At 44.4% G+C, this 17,947-nt stretch overlaps 1 protein-coding gene across 1 annotated transcript in view; it reads left to right on the forward strand.

The window, feature by feature from the left end:
* The window catches only part of SERINC2 (serine incorporator 2), a 251,638-nt gene extending 234,636 nt beyond the window's left edge, over positions 1-17,002 (forward strand). The window contains exon 10 of the mRNA XM_078681901.1: positions 14,302-17,002. Coding sequence (XP_078538027.1) covers positions 14,302-14,440 — 139 coding nt within the window. The 3' untranslated portion in view covers positions 14,441-17,002. The remainder of the gene's footprint in view (positions 1-14,301) is intronic.
* The last annotated feature ends 945 nt before the right edge of the window (positions 17,003-17,947 follow it).

A 17,947-nucleotide genomic window follows, 5' to 3' on the forward strand; every position in this document is an offset into this window, starting at 1 on the left:
GCCGCTGTTTCCAATAATTCCCAATCCTTTTTATGTAACTCCTCCTTCCTAGATTTGCGGATAGATATATACTCTCGATGTGCCTGCTGAACCTCAGTACATACCCTCTGGCTGGCAGTCAATCCCTCCTCAATCTGGGTTGGCCACTGAACGGTGCCCGCCAAACCATGGCAGCACCTCATTGTCAGGGTGAATAGGCTTAAGCAAGGACTCTTTTACACATTGTGTTAAACTAATGTAATGAGTTACCATCGCCTCGTTCCCACTGTCAGCTAGACAACTAAGAAATAGTCCCTGATGTGATTTAACTAACAATGTCAGGGTTTCAATTGGATTTTTAAGGCCCATAAGCCTTAGGCCAGTTTAGGAGTGTTGATTAATGGGTATCGGGTTGGGATTACCTTGATGTCTTCTCAGTGGCAGGTGGCATGAGCACTGAGGCTGTTATAATCGCCCCACTCAGTAGATAAAACATCCCCTTTGGAGAACCAAGAAGCAAAGTAAGAGCTCACAAACATGTAATCAATAGTTGAGACTCGACCAGTCCCTCTAAAAGATGGTAATGATGATGCACCCTCTCCTAGTATCTCAAATAAGTCTACTAAATTGTGCGCCGCAAGATATCTGTACCACTCTATCTCCTTGGCATTGTGCAAGGTTCCTTCTCCTTCCAAAGGCTCTCTTGGTGCCCAGATACACCCCTTCAGCTTTGCATTAGTTGCCACACAACAAGTAATGGGACTGTTTGTTTGTTTCCTTCTTGGGTTTGTAATTTGGACAAAAAAATTGAACTAAAGCATGAGTTTAAACAATGTACGCAAAATCATTATTATAAAATTGTATTGAATAAAACGAAACGTTCATCAGACTATCACTGATTTTTAAGGCTAAAAAAGCTGGTGATTTAGATTTAACAAGTGTTATATCTACGTTCTAGCTGAGGGAGTAGCTGAATTGGAATAACAGGCGACCCTATCGAAACTGTAGTAAGGGACCACATTTACTGTAAAACTATATCATGCTTGGAAACAAACGCCCGCCAGTCGGTTGTCGATTTTTCCCTTAAGACCTGCTAAGTTCCAGCTTAGTATAAAAGGGAGTGACATTGACTTTGATCTAAAGGGGTAATCTCAACTTGAGACCCATTGTCATTGTTACTCATTTTTGGAGCATGATTGGCCGCTTTTGAAAGTCAGTCTAGATCTGAGAGCTGTGGGAATCGAAGAGGGATTACTAGTGATGTCTAAGGGTCCATGTGCAAATGCACTAGCCTGGGTTCCTATTGGACGTACCATTTTAGGGTGAGATTTGTGTTGGGCGTTTCGGAGACTACAAACCCAGCCAATACGGCTACATAGGGACAAGGCAGCAGGAGGAGGTTAATAGCTGCTAGAGTAGTGCTAACATTCGATGACCGTTTATTCCTACTCTGACCCCGCGATTTTGAACCTTCTACGAGGTCAGCAGTATGTTCATATGCTCGCTGGGTGCTTCTGGGTAGCGGGGCTGTTCCAATTGAGCTTCCCTCCCTGAAGTTGGAAATGTTACTTGAGAAGAAGAGCTTATTTCAACAATAGATGCACAACCTTAAGTTGCCAAGTGGTTGGGCCCTTTCGTTTCGGTACATGAGCTACGGACACCTTGAAGAGGCTGACACACAAACACGGTTTAAGTGCCGCCATTTTGCCCTCAATGGAGTCCAGCTGGTGGATAAGAGGAGAAATTTCCAGTCTGATTACTGAGCACAACTTTTCAAATAGATTCTCTAATTGACAATGCAGATGGTTTTGGCTCATATTAGAGGACCTTTCCTCCGCATGTAACGTAAGCAGTGGAACCAGGGAACTGTGGGCCACCGTCTCCGCTGCCTGTAAGTGTACCTCTTGTGGCAAAATGACAGTGCTGTTAGGTTGCTTGTGCATCACACTACGTTTGGATTTTCTGGGTTGTGCCGATGTGCAAACACGTGCCACTGTAAGGTGGGGCTGGCAGATAAGTTATTGTCTGGAGAGTTTATAATATGGTTGGGTGCAACCTCTAAATTGGCTCCACTTGGCATAGGAAGTGTGTATGGGTGGGGACAAGGGCAAGAATTCGGATTTGGACCCCCGCCTTCACCCGGTTTTAAAGGGAGAAACTCCTCTTCATAAGAGCGATCTCTGTGCTGATGACATTCATCGCGTGCTCTATGGAAGTGGTTTTTACTGGGGGAGTACATGCAGTCGTACAGCTGCCGACTTTCTTCTTGCCCATGACCACTCCAGTTAGTTAGAAAACGTTTAATGTGCCCCCTTGAGTAGATTGGCGTCAGTTCCAGTGTTCTGCTTGATAGCAAGGCATCTCTATTTAAACAAAAAATTAGCAAACTGATAAACAGTACCTCCTGGTGTGTGGAGCCTTGTCACTTAATAGTTTACAACTCTGAGGCACAACCGGCATCTCCCTCGAAGATAACATGGAATCCTCAAGAATTGAAAGAATACTAGGTACTAATAAAGGCACCAAGGGATCAGGGACTCCAGCTGACCTCTGAATCAGAGAAACAAGAGGGGTTCCCAACCCAGTCTCCTCCAGTCTCTGATGGTCGTGGGCAGACCCGTCCTTCTCCTAGGCACGACCCTCACTGCAGGAGCCAGGGAGCCCTTTTCAGCGCGTGACTGGCCCTGCCCTCTTTGTGGCCACACTCTGCAGCCACGCTTCCTTGCGTTTCTACTGTTGGGGGATTGAGCCCCCTTGGTAAAAGGATGGTCCCAGGAGGTCAGGGAGCCCTAGTTTGCAGCTGGTGAGACCTCCTGCTCTGTAGGAGGCAGGGAGCACTTTCCAGCATGTGGCTGGCCCCACCACCGTTGTGGCCACACTCTGCAGCCACGCTTCCTTGCGCTTCTGCTGCTGGGGATGAAGTCCCATTTGTCATGGATGATCTCAGGAGGTCAGAGAGCCCTGGTGTGCAGTTGGGAGTCCCCATATCCATCAGGACCGCCCCACTGCTTCTCCAGTTTAGGAAAGAGTTGAACACTCCTCCTTAAAGAATACTACTTCACAATGCTTTGACCGTCCACTACCCAGCTTCTTATTCTTATATTTTAGTTTGTTTGTTTGACTATCTACAGTGCTCTGCTGCCTTTTGGCTAGGTTTGCTCTATAGAAATACCATATGCATACATACATGCATGTTGCAGAGTCCTTTCTGAGGTGTCATTGCGGAAAATAAAAACAATGGCCTGTGATGCAGGCTGAAATATTTATTAGTGGCTGAGAATAATTGCATCTTAAACCTAATGAAAAGAAAAAACAAAACAAAAAGTTTCTGGCCAAGTCGGTTTCAGGAATCTCCTCAACACCTGAAAGGGTTCTATAAACAAATAATATTGTACATTCTGCTGGTCTTTCAGAGTCGTGGGAAAAAAAATCTAGGCCGCCACCTATACTTCTAAGGTCCTAATAATATGCTTATTGAGTTTGTACTGGCAAATTGTCATAGTATGTGAGGATGTCCCTAGAGGGGGGGTGGGGACAAGTTTCTGAAGGCAGTGTCAACCCGAAGCGTGCAAGACCTATAAACTAATTTTATCCTATGGGTCATCAAAACCTGTGGAGCAACTTCTAGGTGTTTCATGTGTCCTTTTTAGGTCTCGCCTGAGCTAGCAGCTATGGCGAGACTTTTAGTAAGGGCTTCAGAAAATGCTACCACTGTGGCCTAGAGCTTGAGTGCATGTGCACGGGCACACGCTTATGAGCAGAGGGCCATTTGGCTTTCCTCTCTCGTCATGGGTCATTGGCTTTCAAGATAAGAGAGCTTTCTTTCACATTCCTGAAGTAAATAGCTTCCTTGTTGCTCTTCTCATTAGTACATTTGTGTTTGGAACTGTTACTACAACTGTCCACAAGGCGGTGGTGTTCCCACATTGTATATGGAAGCTACTTAATATAGACAACATAGAAGTTAATACAGCATGTTGCTGCCTGAGGACATTCCAGCTTTAATGCGTACATATATTTGTATGCGAGGATGTAAAGAGCAGTAACTCTTTTCGTTCGTTTTTTTTTTTTGCGAGTTGGGCATCAGAATATTTTCCAACATCTGGGTCTCCATTCTTTTCATGCAGGTCCATAGCACGGAGATGTATTCAGTTGTTGATTTTTGTAGGGTAGATCTTGTACAGAACTCAGACGTCTTGATCTCTGCCTAACAAGCTGCAGTGCATTCCTCTCATGCCCTAAATAGGGTTAAGAGGTTCTACAGCACCTGATGGATTTGCAAGTGAGGGGCCCGACAGGATCCCTCCCCACTCACTGTGACTTTGGGTAGGATTTGAATCGTACTCCGTTTCCTTGACAGTAACTTTGAGACGCACAGTACCCGATATGAAGGTGCAGTTCTGTGGCTATGAGTGGGTGTGCAATTTAATGTGACCTCATTCACTAAAGCTAAGCTCTTCTGTCAACATTAGCTTTTTGCAGAATGAGTGAAATAAGTCCTCTTTTTCATATGATGGCCAAATTGTGGCAAACTGCTCCACCGGTGCAGTCAGGAAAATGGGCACATTTCAGTTTTTTCTTGCAGTTGTTTCACAAAGGACAAAAAATAATCTAGAGCAGTGATTCTTCACCTGTGGTCCGAGGACCCATGGGCTTCCGCACGGACTTCTCAGTGGTTTTGTGACTGTTTAATAAAATTACATATTAAAAATAATAAAGTATATACAATTAAAGAAATAAAATGTAAACTTTGAAATGCTTTTCTACACGTGAATGTGAATTAAACAAAATATTTCAATACTTGAGCATTTGTTTGGTTTATACTTGTTTTCATATTTTTTGTGTATTTTGAGGTTTAAATCACAGTAGTTGCTTGGGCTCCTCGTTTTCTAATAATAATTCAGTCTGGGTCCCCGGATTCAAGTAATGATTCAGTGGGGGTCCACCGTAATTAAAAGGTAATGGACCACTGGTTTCGGGAGAACTACACAAAGCCCTAATAGTTTGTTCTTCCTAGAGCAGACGGAGCTTAGAGAGAACCGTAGAAGTGCCACTAACAGGCCAGTTGATTTGCCCGCTTCCTGCTTTTTTCCCCCAATCTGTGGCAGTCCGAAGCAGATCTGGGAAATTTTGTGTTTTCACACCAGGACCTACTTTGCCTACAGAGGAATGGAAACAAATTAGTTTGCTCCTATCCCAATGAGGAACATGTTACAAAAGAAAGGCAGAACATCCTTGATGTTGTAAAATACGCCTTTATGATCGTAACGCTACTCTTAAGTAATCCATCTTGACACTCTGACTCCCATCTGATGCCCGCTTCGTTCCACTCGTCTCCTTTGTATCTCCTCACCATTGTAAGCAACACCGCCCACCACACGCAAGAGAAAAAGCTGCTTTTCCCGTTATCAGAGAAATGAAAGTTACTTCAGAAAGTAAACTATATTTTCCCGGACACAGTCTGTGGGGTTGCGAGTACGTTTCTTTACAAGGTGTGCCAAGTCCACAGTCCTGCAGTGAGCTGCAGGACTATTGAGCTTTTTTTTCCTCGTGATTATCTTTAGAAATTAAGTTAATCCTTTCTAACGCTTTGTGTCTGGAATTGTGGGTGTGCTAGTAAAAAATAAAGATTTGTTCTTTCATTGTTTGCACAACTTGACACTAATTCCATTGCTTGTTTATTATTTCAGTTGCTTTACTGTACCTGCCAGAGAGAGAAGGATCATAGTGCGGCGGAAGATTTCTTCTCAGCTGAGGACAAATTCTAGGTTTTTAGACAACAGATTTTTAGTTGCCTTGCACCTGCGCTAAGGCTTAATTGCATTTTAATGTTGCTCTGGTTGATACGGTCGCCCCTCTTGGGAGAAATTATGGGAAAAAATACCATGGTGCTTTGTAGAAGTATATGCTGGCAACCTTTCTAGTGAGTATGGCAATCATGCTTGCTCTTCCAGTTTCAAAGAAGAAAGAATTCTGTTACTATACAGAATATTAGGTAAGACCAACGAGGGGAAAAAGCTTCTAGCTCTAGCAAGCTTGCACTGAAGTTATCCATCTTGGCATACTTTCTTGCCAGGTAGCCTCACGATTTTCTTGTTTTTGACCTTCAAGATCACGTTAATACCAAATTCACTTAAAACTCTAACTGTGGCCTCAATGGCCCCAAAAAGTTATCTGATAAGAGTGATCAAAGCAACAGCTGGTGTATTGGGTATGTGTTTTTTAAATGTTTTGCAAGAGAGGAAATGGCCAGTACTGCAAGTTCGGTGAATATAGCCACTGGCAGAAACTTCAAAATTTTTACTTACTGTTCAAAGCCTACTTGTATTTTGCCATCTCCTTATCGGTCTATTCTCCTCTCACTCAAAGCCTCTTTTATTTCTCAGTTCTGGTTCTTGAGATGCTAATGGGGGTCTGGGTTTCATATACTTTCTACAATGGCTAAGGATAACCTTGGATGAGTGGGTTATATATTCTGCCATTCTTGAGTTGAGGGTTGACCGTTTACTCTCTTCCTCCCCACCCCCCAATTATCTTTATTGCAAACATTTTGTCCTAGAAGTAATTGGTTCCTCGATTTTAGAGTGGTATTCTAGGTGCCTTCTGGTGCCCTAGATAGGGGCATGTCTGAGGCAGATTCTGCACCTTCTTTTCCGGCCAATTTCTTGAAAATGGAAAGGCTCTGGATGGGTAAACTTCAGCTCATCCTTTCAGGTGTTCATTTTCATTCAAGTTTTGTTGGATCTGCAGAGCACCTAATTCCACAATTCTCTCTTCACAATCCAGCTTACACAGGAAGTACTGTGAAATTATAACTTTCAAAAGTAAATAAACAGTCCGCACATGGTTGTGCTGTGCAAATAAAGAGCAAAGTTTATTTTGCTCTAGGCTCAAGGATAAACATGCAGTGACCAACTGCCAAGTGTTCTGCCTCACTGGGGTTACATTGAGCCTTTTATACAAGAATGTATGCAATACAATATATTGAAATGACTGAATCATCTAGAATGCATGGTCATTCTTATCAGGAGCTTGAAAGCATCCCTTTCAACAGTTATGTATCTTGGCAGTAAATCTGTTACGTGTAGCCAATTGGTTTTCTTAGTTTCGGAGGCCCAAGGTTCCCTTGCATTCTTCAAGTCTGTTCAATGGATAGTAAGTTACACGTTTCCACCTAACAGACCAATTGGGGGGAAAAAAGCCACAAGCAGATATGGGTCAGTGTCAAGAAGTTCAAACAATAGTTCACTCCTACTTTATCCAGTATTATGGGTATCTTTCATAGATTCACATGCCTGAATCATTCCCCGTCGTCGTGGTGGGAGTCCCCGGTGTATAAAAAGAGTAATGTCATAAAGACATATACATAGCAATAGGCCAGAGGCCTCTCATTAGTAACATATCCATGTCCTTTTGTAAAAAGGACCAAACTTTGGCCAAGAGCCAATCAGATCTCACCACCCTCTAGAACCTTCCTGGAAGGAGCCCTAGTCCCTCAGATTTTCTACCGCACGTCGTGCTAAGGGAGTCTCCTCTGAGCTCTGCTCAGTTTCTTTGTATTTCTGGATTTATTCCACATATTTGTCTCAGAATTATCATTCTGTGAAAGATCTTCCTTTTAGCCATGGCTGATACTCCAAAAAAGGGACTTTTCAGACCTTGTGCCTCTTGTAGCAAGAAGAGGCTTCATGTGGATGACAGGCATGAAGACTGCCTTTACTGTCTATACCCTGACCATTCAGCAAAGGATTGTAAAGTCTGCCGCACTTTTTCGGCCAAAACTCTCAAGGACAGAGAGGGCTGCCTGCTGATATGGCTTCAGAGACTCAAGGACAAGGACCAGCCAGTCTCTTCAGGTGAGAGTGAGTGTTCCATTAGGAGTATACACTCTTCTCCCAAAAGGCCTAGAACGTCATCTCCAGGACCATCTTTGCAGCCACCTCAAAAGAAGACGCCCAAGTCTTCAGAGGTTCGTTCTAAGGCCGTTGCTGTGAAGGTTTCTCCACAAGATCCTGCCTTCAAGAAACCTTTGGTGATATCTTCAGCTCTGCCTGTGACAATGTCGACAGCCACTATCTCCACATCGATGGCGTCCTCTTTAATATCGACGACTACTACATTCTCGTCGTCGACGGGTAGATCTGTTCCATCTCTAATTGTTATCAAAAAGTCGTCGCCGGCGCCACCGTCGACAAGTGCCTCGTCGTCGACTAAGTCTAAACCGTCGCCGTCGACAAAATCATCGACATCGACGAAAGCCTCATCATCGCCAAAATCGTCGTCCGACGATAAAGGCCCCATTGTCGACGACCGGTTCATCGTCTATGAAGTCATTGTCGTCGACACCATCGTCGACGAAGCAACCATCGTCGACGACGCTGCCGTCGACGACGACGTCATCGAAGAAAACACCGTCGACGACGGAATCTGGGTTAACTGTCGACGTTCCCCGCCGTGACGACCGCTCCGTTGACGAGTTCGACAACGATAGTCTCCTCCATTGAAGTGTACCTATACGCACTTCAGGATGTCTACGCGTACTCTCACGCCGGAGTTGACCTCGCTGAGCAGGGTCCAGCCTTTCCCCCCTGCTCATCTTCTGGATAATGAGGACTCGAATGAGTGCTCTATGTTCCAGCAGGCGACAAGCCCATCTGAACTACGCGCAAAACTTCATGAAAGCTCAGATTATGAGGAGCAAGGACAGGATGATTTGGAGTACCAGGAGGAATTCCAACCTCCTCCACCTCCTCAACAGCCTATGGTGTGTCTCCCAGCATCCATAGTGACGGATCTGCAGTTTCTCATTGCGGACTACAAACAAAGGTTTCCGTCCACGGCTCCACCTCCGCCAGTGGTGGCACCGCCAGTTGTGACACCGACAGTGGTGACACCGCCACCTAGGCCTCGACCTGCTCCTTTAGTCCTTCCACCAGATCCGGCTCCCTCGCGTCCTCTGCCATCCTCTGATGAGGAAGACGAAGAAGAGAATCAACAACGAGAGGAAGGGGAGATCCAGGACACACAAGACGAATGGGATGACTATGTGATGTCAAAGCCAGCATCCCCTGTACAGCCACAAGCTGATTCACCCTGGAAGACATTGGGGGATTCCACAACATCCTAGAGAGAGCAGCGTTGCGCTTCAAACTCAAAGTAACGGCAACACCACAGGATTGCTTCCTTTATGATTTTAAGGAACCATTCCAAAAGGCTGTACGGTCCATTCCCATCATTGATTATGTCTGGGAATAAGGGGAGAAGATAATGCAAAACACTTCTTCTCTGGTTCCAGTGCTGCCCAGACTGGACAAAAAGTATAAAGCTCCTGGCACAGCCCCAGTCTGCCTTATTGGCCATCCAAAGCCAGACTCTGTGATTACCCAGGCAGCGCAGGTCAAAAAATCCATCGGCTGCATGGACTGCACCGCCAGATAAAGAGGGTCGAAAGCTAAACAACATAGGAAAGAGGTTTTCATCCATGTCCGCTTTAACTGTGCGTGCAGCAAACTCTTTGGCACTGTTGGGACTCTACAACCGTCAAATGTGGGCAGATACCGCTCCATACTTGGATTTGCTTCAAGACGAGCAGAAAGAAGAGGTGATTAAGATTCTTCTTGAAGGAGAGCGTTCCGCTTCGGAGATGATTGATGTAGCGATGGATATCGCATCCACGGGGTTCCGGCAGCTGGCAGGAGCTGCAGTCCTGAGGCACCAAGGTTGGCTTAAGGCAACATCTTTCCGACCAGAAGTTCAGACCAAGGTATTGGACATGCCGTATGATGGTCAGCTTCTTTTTGGACAACATATTGATGAGATGCTACAGGGTATCAAAAAAGATACTGATACTGCAAAAGCTCTAGGAACTCTCCAATACAAGAATCCTTCCTTTCGGGGCTCCAGAGGAAGAGGTTAGTCTTCTAGAGGCGTCTATCAAGGGTACAAATCCACGTATGGCTCGAATCAGCAATTCAAACCCCAGTACCAGCAAAGGCAGCAACAAAACCAGTCGTCCTACAACAAGTCTTCCTTTCGCGGACAAGGGGGAAAGAAGGATGCCGGCAGAAGGCAATGACTTCTCTCTGCCTCAGGTCTCCAGTTTATCTCCGCCTTGCAAAGTTGGCGGGAGAATTTCTTCCTTCCTTCACAATTGGCAACAAATTACAACGGATCGGTGGGTCCTCCAACTTGTTCAATTCGGACACTCTCTGGAGTTAGTGGAAACTCCCCCTCAAAAGCCGCCAATCCCAATGCGGCACCAAAATCGGCAACTGCTGCAATTGGAACTCTCCCTCATGCTTAAAAAAGGAGCGATAGAAAGAGTCCCCCGGAATCAGAAATGCAAGGGATTCTACTCCAGTTTCTTTCTAATTCGAAAGAAGGAGAAAAAATGGAGACCTATTTTGGACTTGAGGCCTGAACCAATACCTCCAAAAAATAGTCATTCTGTATGGTGTCCATCCAGGAGGTGCTGCAACTCCTCAATGTGAACGAATTTGTGGTGTCTTTAGACCTTCAAGACGCATATTTTCATATACCAATCCACAAGAACCACAAACAATTTCTCAGGTTCGAGGTGGTGGGTAAGCACTACCAGTTTCGGGTGTTGCCCTTTTGCCTAAAGTCGGCACCAAGCATTTTTACCAAATGTCTGTCTCCAGTAGCAGCGTACCTCCGCCAACAACATCACCAGGTCTTCCCGTACTTAGACAACTGGCTCGTCAAGGCACCTACTTTCGCAGGCGTGACCAAGTCCTCCAACGCCTGTCTTCGGCTCTTCAACGGTCTGGGACTTACTCTCAACGAAGAGAAATCCGTCCTTCAGCCGTCCCAGTGCCTCTTTCCTCAGAGCTGTCCTAGATACTACTCAAAGAAAAGCTTTCCCTTCACAGGAACGTCAAGTGAAACTAAGGACCTTGGCCGCCCGAATTCAATCCAAAAAATCCATCAGGGTGCGCCTGTCCAAGTCCTTGTTAGGGATGATGTCCTCGAACATCCTGTTGGTTCCACACTGCCGCCTTCGTATGCGTCCACTTCAGGAGGCGCTATCAGCTCAGTGGATTCAATGCAGAGGATCCTTCGACGACGTCATCAGGATAACTCCTACCATTGTCTAGGCTCTGAACTGGTGGCTTCATCCACAAAATCTACGGAAGGGCCTTTCGTTCATACTTCCAGTCTCGCCACATGTGATAACTACAGATGCGTCTTTGGAAGGTTGGGGAGCGTTCCTTCAAGACCTCCAGATCAACGGGCAGTGGTCCCTTGCAGAGAAGCAACTGCACATAAACCTCCTCGAGTTAAGGGCAGTTTACCTGGCTTTAAAAGCGTTCCTACCCAGGATCAAAGATTCCCCAGTGCTTGTGAGAACAGACAACACCACCACAATGCACTATTTGAACAAACAAGGGGGAACCCGCTCTCTGTCGTTGTCTCAAGAATCGCAAAGAATTTGGAAATGGCTTCTTCAGCACAATATTTCCCTCCGGGCGGAGTACGTCCCAGGGACGGACAATGTCCTGGCGGACTCTCTGAGCAGGCAACCTTCCGTGTGCCACGAGTGGGAGTTGGATCATCAACTTCTCAGCTCTGTATTCGACCGTGGGGGCAGGCCTCACCTGGATCTGTTTGCGACACAGCACAACGCAAAATACCAACATTACGCATGTTGGCATCCCCAGAAGGGATCACTGGGGAATGCATTTTCGATCGGATGGTGCAACATCTTTGCGTACGCATTTCCTCCATTTCCCCTGATTCCCAGGGTCCTCCGGAAGCTGAAGGCAGAGCATTGCACCCTGATCTTAATAGCACCAGTGTGGCCGCGCCAACACTGGTTTACAGAGCTTCATCTCCTCTCGCTGGAACCGCCGATTCTATTCAAGCCTTGCCCGACTCTCCTTACAATGAACATGGGGCAAGTCCAGCATCCGGATCCAGCATCTCTCAGATTGTCGGCTTGGCTCCTGAGTTCAGAGAGTTTCAACACCTAGACATTCCTCAAGAATGCAGGGCAGTCTTAGCCCGGGCTCGGGCTGACAGTACCAATAAAACTTATTCTCTAAAGTGGAAAAGGTTCTGTATATGGTGTAAAGCAAACAAGATGCATCCCTTTTCATCAACACCTGCACAAATGCTACCTTACCTGCTCCATTTGGGGCACTCAGGATTGGCCCATGCTTCTATTAAAGTCCACCTGGCGGCCATATCTCGCTTCAGGCGTTCGTCATCTGGTACTTCCCTTTGGTCTGATAGACTGGTTAAGCAATTCTTAAAGGGCCTGTTCAGGACATTCCCTCCGGTGAGGGCTTTACCACCCACCTGGCAACTAAACATTGTACTCGCTCAACTGATGAAACATCCCTTTGAGCCAATACACAGAGCCGACATCAAATACCTATCTTGGAAAACCGCTCTCTTACTAGCGCTCACATAAGCAAGACGTGTAAGTGAGCTGCAAGCCTTCTCTATTCAAGATCCTTTCTTGCAATCCAAACAGGACAGAGTTATCCTATGGACCAACCCTAAATTCATACCAAAGGTTCCGTCTAATTTTCACCTGAATGAACCTATAATCTTGCGGACTTTCTTCCCAAATCCACTTTCCGCAGCAGAGAGGTCTCTCCACTCTTTAGACCTCAAACGTTGTCTGAAGTTCTACATTCACCGAACAGAACAGTTTCGGAAATCCAACCAGCTTTTTGTCGCCTTCAGCAGGCCCAGAAAAGGTCTTCCTTTTGACTAAGCAGAGCATTTCTCGTTGGATTTCTGCAGCCATTACTTTCTGCCATGAACAGGCAGGTCATCCTCTGCATTCTAAAGTTCGGGCTCATTCAACCAGAGCTGTCTCCACTTCAATGGCGCTCTTTGCAGGAGTGCCCATTATCGACATATGCAGAGCGGCGACGTGGAAGACACCACATACGTTCACCAGGCACTACTGCTTGGATGCTGAACTGATTAAAGATGCAGCAGTGGGACAAGCTGTGCTCCGTCATCTATTTCACTAGAGGTGAGCCTTCTTTCTTCATCCCACCTTCCTACTGTCTACTTGCACATTTCTGTATTATATTGTTTTTGGTACTTGTTATATTTCGCAAATGGTATTCTTATATCGTGTGATTTTGCATGTTGTACCATTCGAAATGTACTGGTGATTGCTTGCTACTTTGATTCAGGCATGTGAATCTATGAAAGATACCCATAATACTGGATAAGAAATGTGTTACTTACCTGTAACTGCAGTTATCCAGTATTGGTATCTTTCATAGATTCACATGCAACCCACCCACCTCCCCTGGAAGGGCTCACCTTGGTTCTCTCAGTAAGTTCTACTTAGCACGGTGCTTACGAAAATCTGAGGGACTAGGGCTCCTTCCAGGAAGGTTCTAGAGGGTGGTGAGATCTGATTGGCTCTTGGCCAAAGTTTGGTCCTTTTTACAAAAGGAAATGGATATGTTACTAATGAGGCCTCTGGCCTATTGCTATGTACATGTCTTTATGACATTACTCCTTTTATATACCGGGGACTCCCACCCTGACGACGGGGAATGATTCAGGCATGTGAATCTATGAAAGATACCAATACTGGATAACTGCAGTTACAGGTAAGTAACGCATTTCTTCAGCACACTTATAGTCTCCAAGATCCTAGTTAAAACAAATGCAGCATTATCAGAAAAAGCTACTGCATTTCTGAGCTTAGCCCTCAACTGGCACCAATGTTGCACCTGGTTTTCACAGTTTGGGAGCGAGAAGTGGAAACGTACACAAAATCAGCCAACAAGACTGTACCAGGTGAGCATATTGCTAAAACAATTCTCTAGGCGAAAATACAGATGGAGTGGAGATGGCATAGCCAATAGGTCTCGCTTTTGGGACCTTGTAAGTATTTAGTTATGCAGCACAATATCCTTGGTGCAGCGACATCAATTGTTGCATGGCTAAACACTTATAAGGTCCCAAAAGCGAGACCTATTGGCTATGCCAATGCTTGTTGTTTACTTGTGGTGGTGTATTCTAACTGTCATTTTTTGTACTCTGCGTTACCAAATTAAAAGTTACTTTTTTGTGAAGGTCTTAGATTCATAACCCAGTCTCCCTGTTTGTTCCATGAGTTCCTCTGCGTCTAGGGTTTCCCAGGGCAAGTTGATGCCATATTTAGCCTAAAGAGAGAAGATACAACAAACCTGTCCTGACACATATTTTTTTTTATTAAGTTCTTGTTTGTGAGGCCTGCTTTTTCCTGCCTTCCTGGAATTCCTCCATTCTGTCACTCGCTCCCAGAATCTGTACCAACTCCACATCTCTGCTTTCTTGCAGGCCTGACTCCACATACACCACCATGACGAGTGCCTGGTCCGCAGTGTGGGTGAAGATTTCCTCCAGCTGGGTGGGCCTCCTTCTGTACCTCTGGACCCTAGTGGCGCCTCTCGTTCTCAAGGACCGGGACTTCAGTTGATGAACAAAAGGCTGCCAGATTCACTCCTGCTATACTGTTCTACTTCTTCATTGGTGCACCCCGCTGAAGAGCACTCCATGCCAATCGAACAGGAGTGATAAACGCCGTAGAAATCATTGTGTTCCGTTTTTTAATGTGCTTTACATTTACATGAGCTATCCTGTTTTCTATGTTAATTTTCTCAACTATTACCACTGCCATTGTTTTTCTTTTGCCTTCCATTTTTGTTCTTCACTTCTTTCCTCCTTTTCTTTGTTTTACTCTGCTTATTTATTTTCATTCCGTTTGTTCTATTTCTTTTTCCTCATTTGCACTTTCGAGTTGGCTTATTTTCCAACTTTTTCGGTGCCTGCTTCTTTTGCTATTTTGTTTCTCACAATATTTTCTGTTCTTTTCATTTATAGATTGTCCTATTTTTTTTTTGTTCCTCTTTCCCTTCTCCCGAACACCCTTTCTTGGCCAATACCTCCCAGTGTAGGTCAATACCTACAGTTCTCCAAGGTGCTTCTTATCAAACACTCTCTCAGAAAATGCATCTTGGAAAAGTCTCTTCCTCAAGAAAATAATAAAAGGGCCCCAAAATCGTGTTTTTAATACCAAGTTGAATGAAGAATTTTATATAAGAATAATCACCGTCGCAAATTTGGGGTTTAACAGTACGGATTTTGTCTAGGGATCTGGACTTGTATTTCGCTGCAAAAAACATGGCTTCCATTCTGCTGTTGAACTCATGACTGGTGGTTGATCCGGTTATTGCAAAAGGAAATGCAGAATATGGACAAGTGCCTTTTTCTTTTTCTTTGTATTATTTTTGACTGCCTACAACTTGAAATATGTTGTTGGGGTAGAATGGATAGTGTTTTGCTACTGGTTTAATGAAGTGTGTTACAGATTAATTTACTTTAAACTATGATGACCTAAAGTGGGGTCTCAGACTTTCTTACAACTGCCCTCTGGGCCTATTTTGAAGGGACATAAGTACCTCTATTCAAGAGATCCTAAGGGCATTCAGGACCATGTCCACTCACAACTATGCATCTTAAGGAAGCAAGCCTGTAGGCCATCAACCTGTAGGCCATATACATGTCTGAGGGGTTGCTTGTTTATTGATGGCTTTCCACCTGAATGCCTTAAATGTTATTGCGGTTACAAACCTAAGTGCTGCTTAGAAGGTTGTAAAGGGAATCTGCATGATTCTACATAGGAATCTTATATTTTTAAAGACAGGATTCCTTATTTTGTTCATCACTTGAATGCAACAAATACTGAATTTTGTTGTGGTACATATTTTTGTAAAGGAAAGCGTTTTGGAATCAGTTGTATGTCATTCTAAAACTTTTTGGAGAAAAGAGAAGTAGAAAAGGAGCATCACCCGCCCTATCACTCTTGTGGGCCTGCACTGGCTCAGGTACTATAGAGTATACTTTACTTCTGTACTATAATCTCACTGGAAGCGGAGACTTTTTTGCTTTGCTTTTCCACGTTTGTTTTATTTGAATTAAAACCCAGTGTACGTTTGATCAGACAACATTTAAAACAAGTTTGGCATGAGGTGTTCCCCTCCTGCTGTAAAGGCTGGTCTAGTGTTCAGATGGAGAATCACTGTCTTTAGAGCTCTGAGAAGAAGGGAGAGTGATACAAATAATAGGGTACTCTAACTGTTTGCAAATTGGAGGCCTGTATGGCAACAGGACGATTTGTGATTGGTATGTGCCACAAAAAGACCAATCGGGTATGTCAGTTGCTTGACTCGTGCCCAACCGTTCTGGCACTGCTCTCCCTTAACACTCTCCTGTATTTATTGCACATTTGTAGCCTCAGGTCCTTTGTACGACATTGCAAATAGACGTCTTTTGTTCTCTTCCCTAGATGTAAACCTCTCAAGGAGCAGCCTTGGTGTGGGCTCCTACCCACACCTTTGCTGCAGTAAACACAGCTGCCAGAGAAGGATTGTGGCAGATAGGAAGCAAGGTCATTGTTCTCAGTTACTGTGGGTGCCTTATAACTCATTTTATTATATGTTGGAACTGTGCCTTATTGAACTTGTACTGAAATCATACGATTGATAAATAATATTGATTTAATGACATTTGAGATGTCGACCTCTTTGTATATGCACAATTGTATGTCATTCTGGGTTTTAGCTTGCGGGTCCCTATGTCTTGGTGTCGGACTGGTTTTCCATGTCACATGCCCCTATTTATCCAACTGTCATGACTTGTTACACAGCTTTTGGGAGCTTCTAATTTACAGTTCTTCAAATCCCTCTTCGGGCAACTCGTACACCAAGTGCTCTCTTCTGTAAGTACCTCAAGCACTAAGATCGCAAGGCTAAGTTTAAAACCGTTATTTTTGCACAGCACCTTAAGAACTTCAGCAATGGAACTGCATGTTTTGAGCAGCTACTTTCAGTGACTGATCTAGACTGTATTTTTTTTAATTCAGGGTTTTGTTGTAAACTCAATTTTTTATTATGTCTTCCTTTTAAAATTTCTGTTGATACGCCCCTGTTGTGGAAGTGGTGTACTTGTTTGTGAATAATAAAACAAAAGTCTCAGTTTATGTAGAACTTGTCCGTCCATTTTGTTTAACTGTACCTCAGCCATCCCGAACTGCAAACATTTAATGATTCACCATGCCATGGTCATTTGTCTCCTACCATTCAAGATCCTTAAAGACTGTCATATGTCTGTAACGATTCACAAATAATGTTCTGAGCCAACTTCATTCAGGCTTCTGCCATCCCTACTCCACTATGAGAGTTTATGCCTCCTTGTTTTCAACTTCATCTTATCTGCCTTCTATCTGCACTTCTGTATCCTCCCCGTCCTAGACTCCAGCACATAACACCATCCACCATTGGTTATGTTGCAATCATATGAGTGCGCTTATAGCAGCATTGCAAAATGTTCTTGCATCTCTTTGGAACAATAGGACATGCCTCTTCTGCTTCTCCCATGACCATACCAAAATCTTAAGTTGATTGTAGGACCCAAGAAGTAAATACATAGTAATCTTAAGTCCCATTCATAAGTAGTCAGTATGACTTGAGTATGAGGGAGGAGCAGAAATTTAGGAACGTTTAAGTAAATGTTATACCCTGTCCAGGAATTTGAAAGATGAAAATGGTGCTACATGTCAAAAGAGAAAACGGATGGCAAGAAAATGTTAAAAGGAGAGGTGGGTAGTAGTTGCTGGAGTCTAGTTGTGTGTGTACCCCCTGAAAAAGGTGTATTAAGAATAGACTGTTTCACTTATTTTTGTTGAAAGAGGGGTGTGTACATAAAGGAAGGGGAGCTTAGTAAGTTACGCTTATAGTCTGAGAACGTGGCCATGTCAGCTACTCAAATTTTCAAAAGAAGGACGAAACCTGCGAAAAACTGATGTGCTGTTTATAAATGTTTTTGAGTGATTTCAAATGCTATTTTTCGTACGGTCTGGACATGGCCAGGGAGGCAGGCTTTCTGTGCGTGGTGCAAGTATCAAAATATCAATGACCCTGACATA

This window comes from Lissotriton helveticus, chromosome 3_1 (genome assembly GCF_964261635.1).
Source record: "Lissotriton helveticus chromosome 3_1, aLisHel1.1, whole genome shotgun sequence".
In the NCBI taxonomy this organism is placed as follows: domain Eukaryota; kingdom Metazoa; phylum Chordata; class Amphibia; order Caudata; family Salamandridae; genus Lissotriton; species Lissotriton helveticus.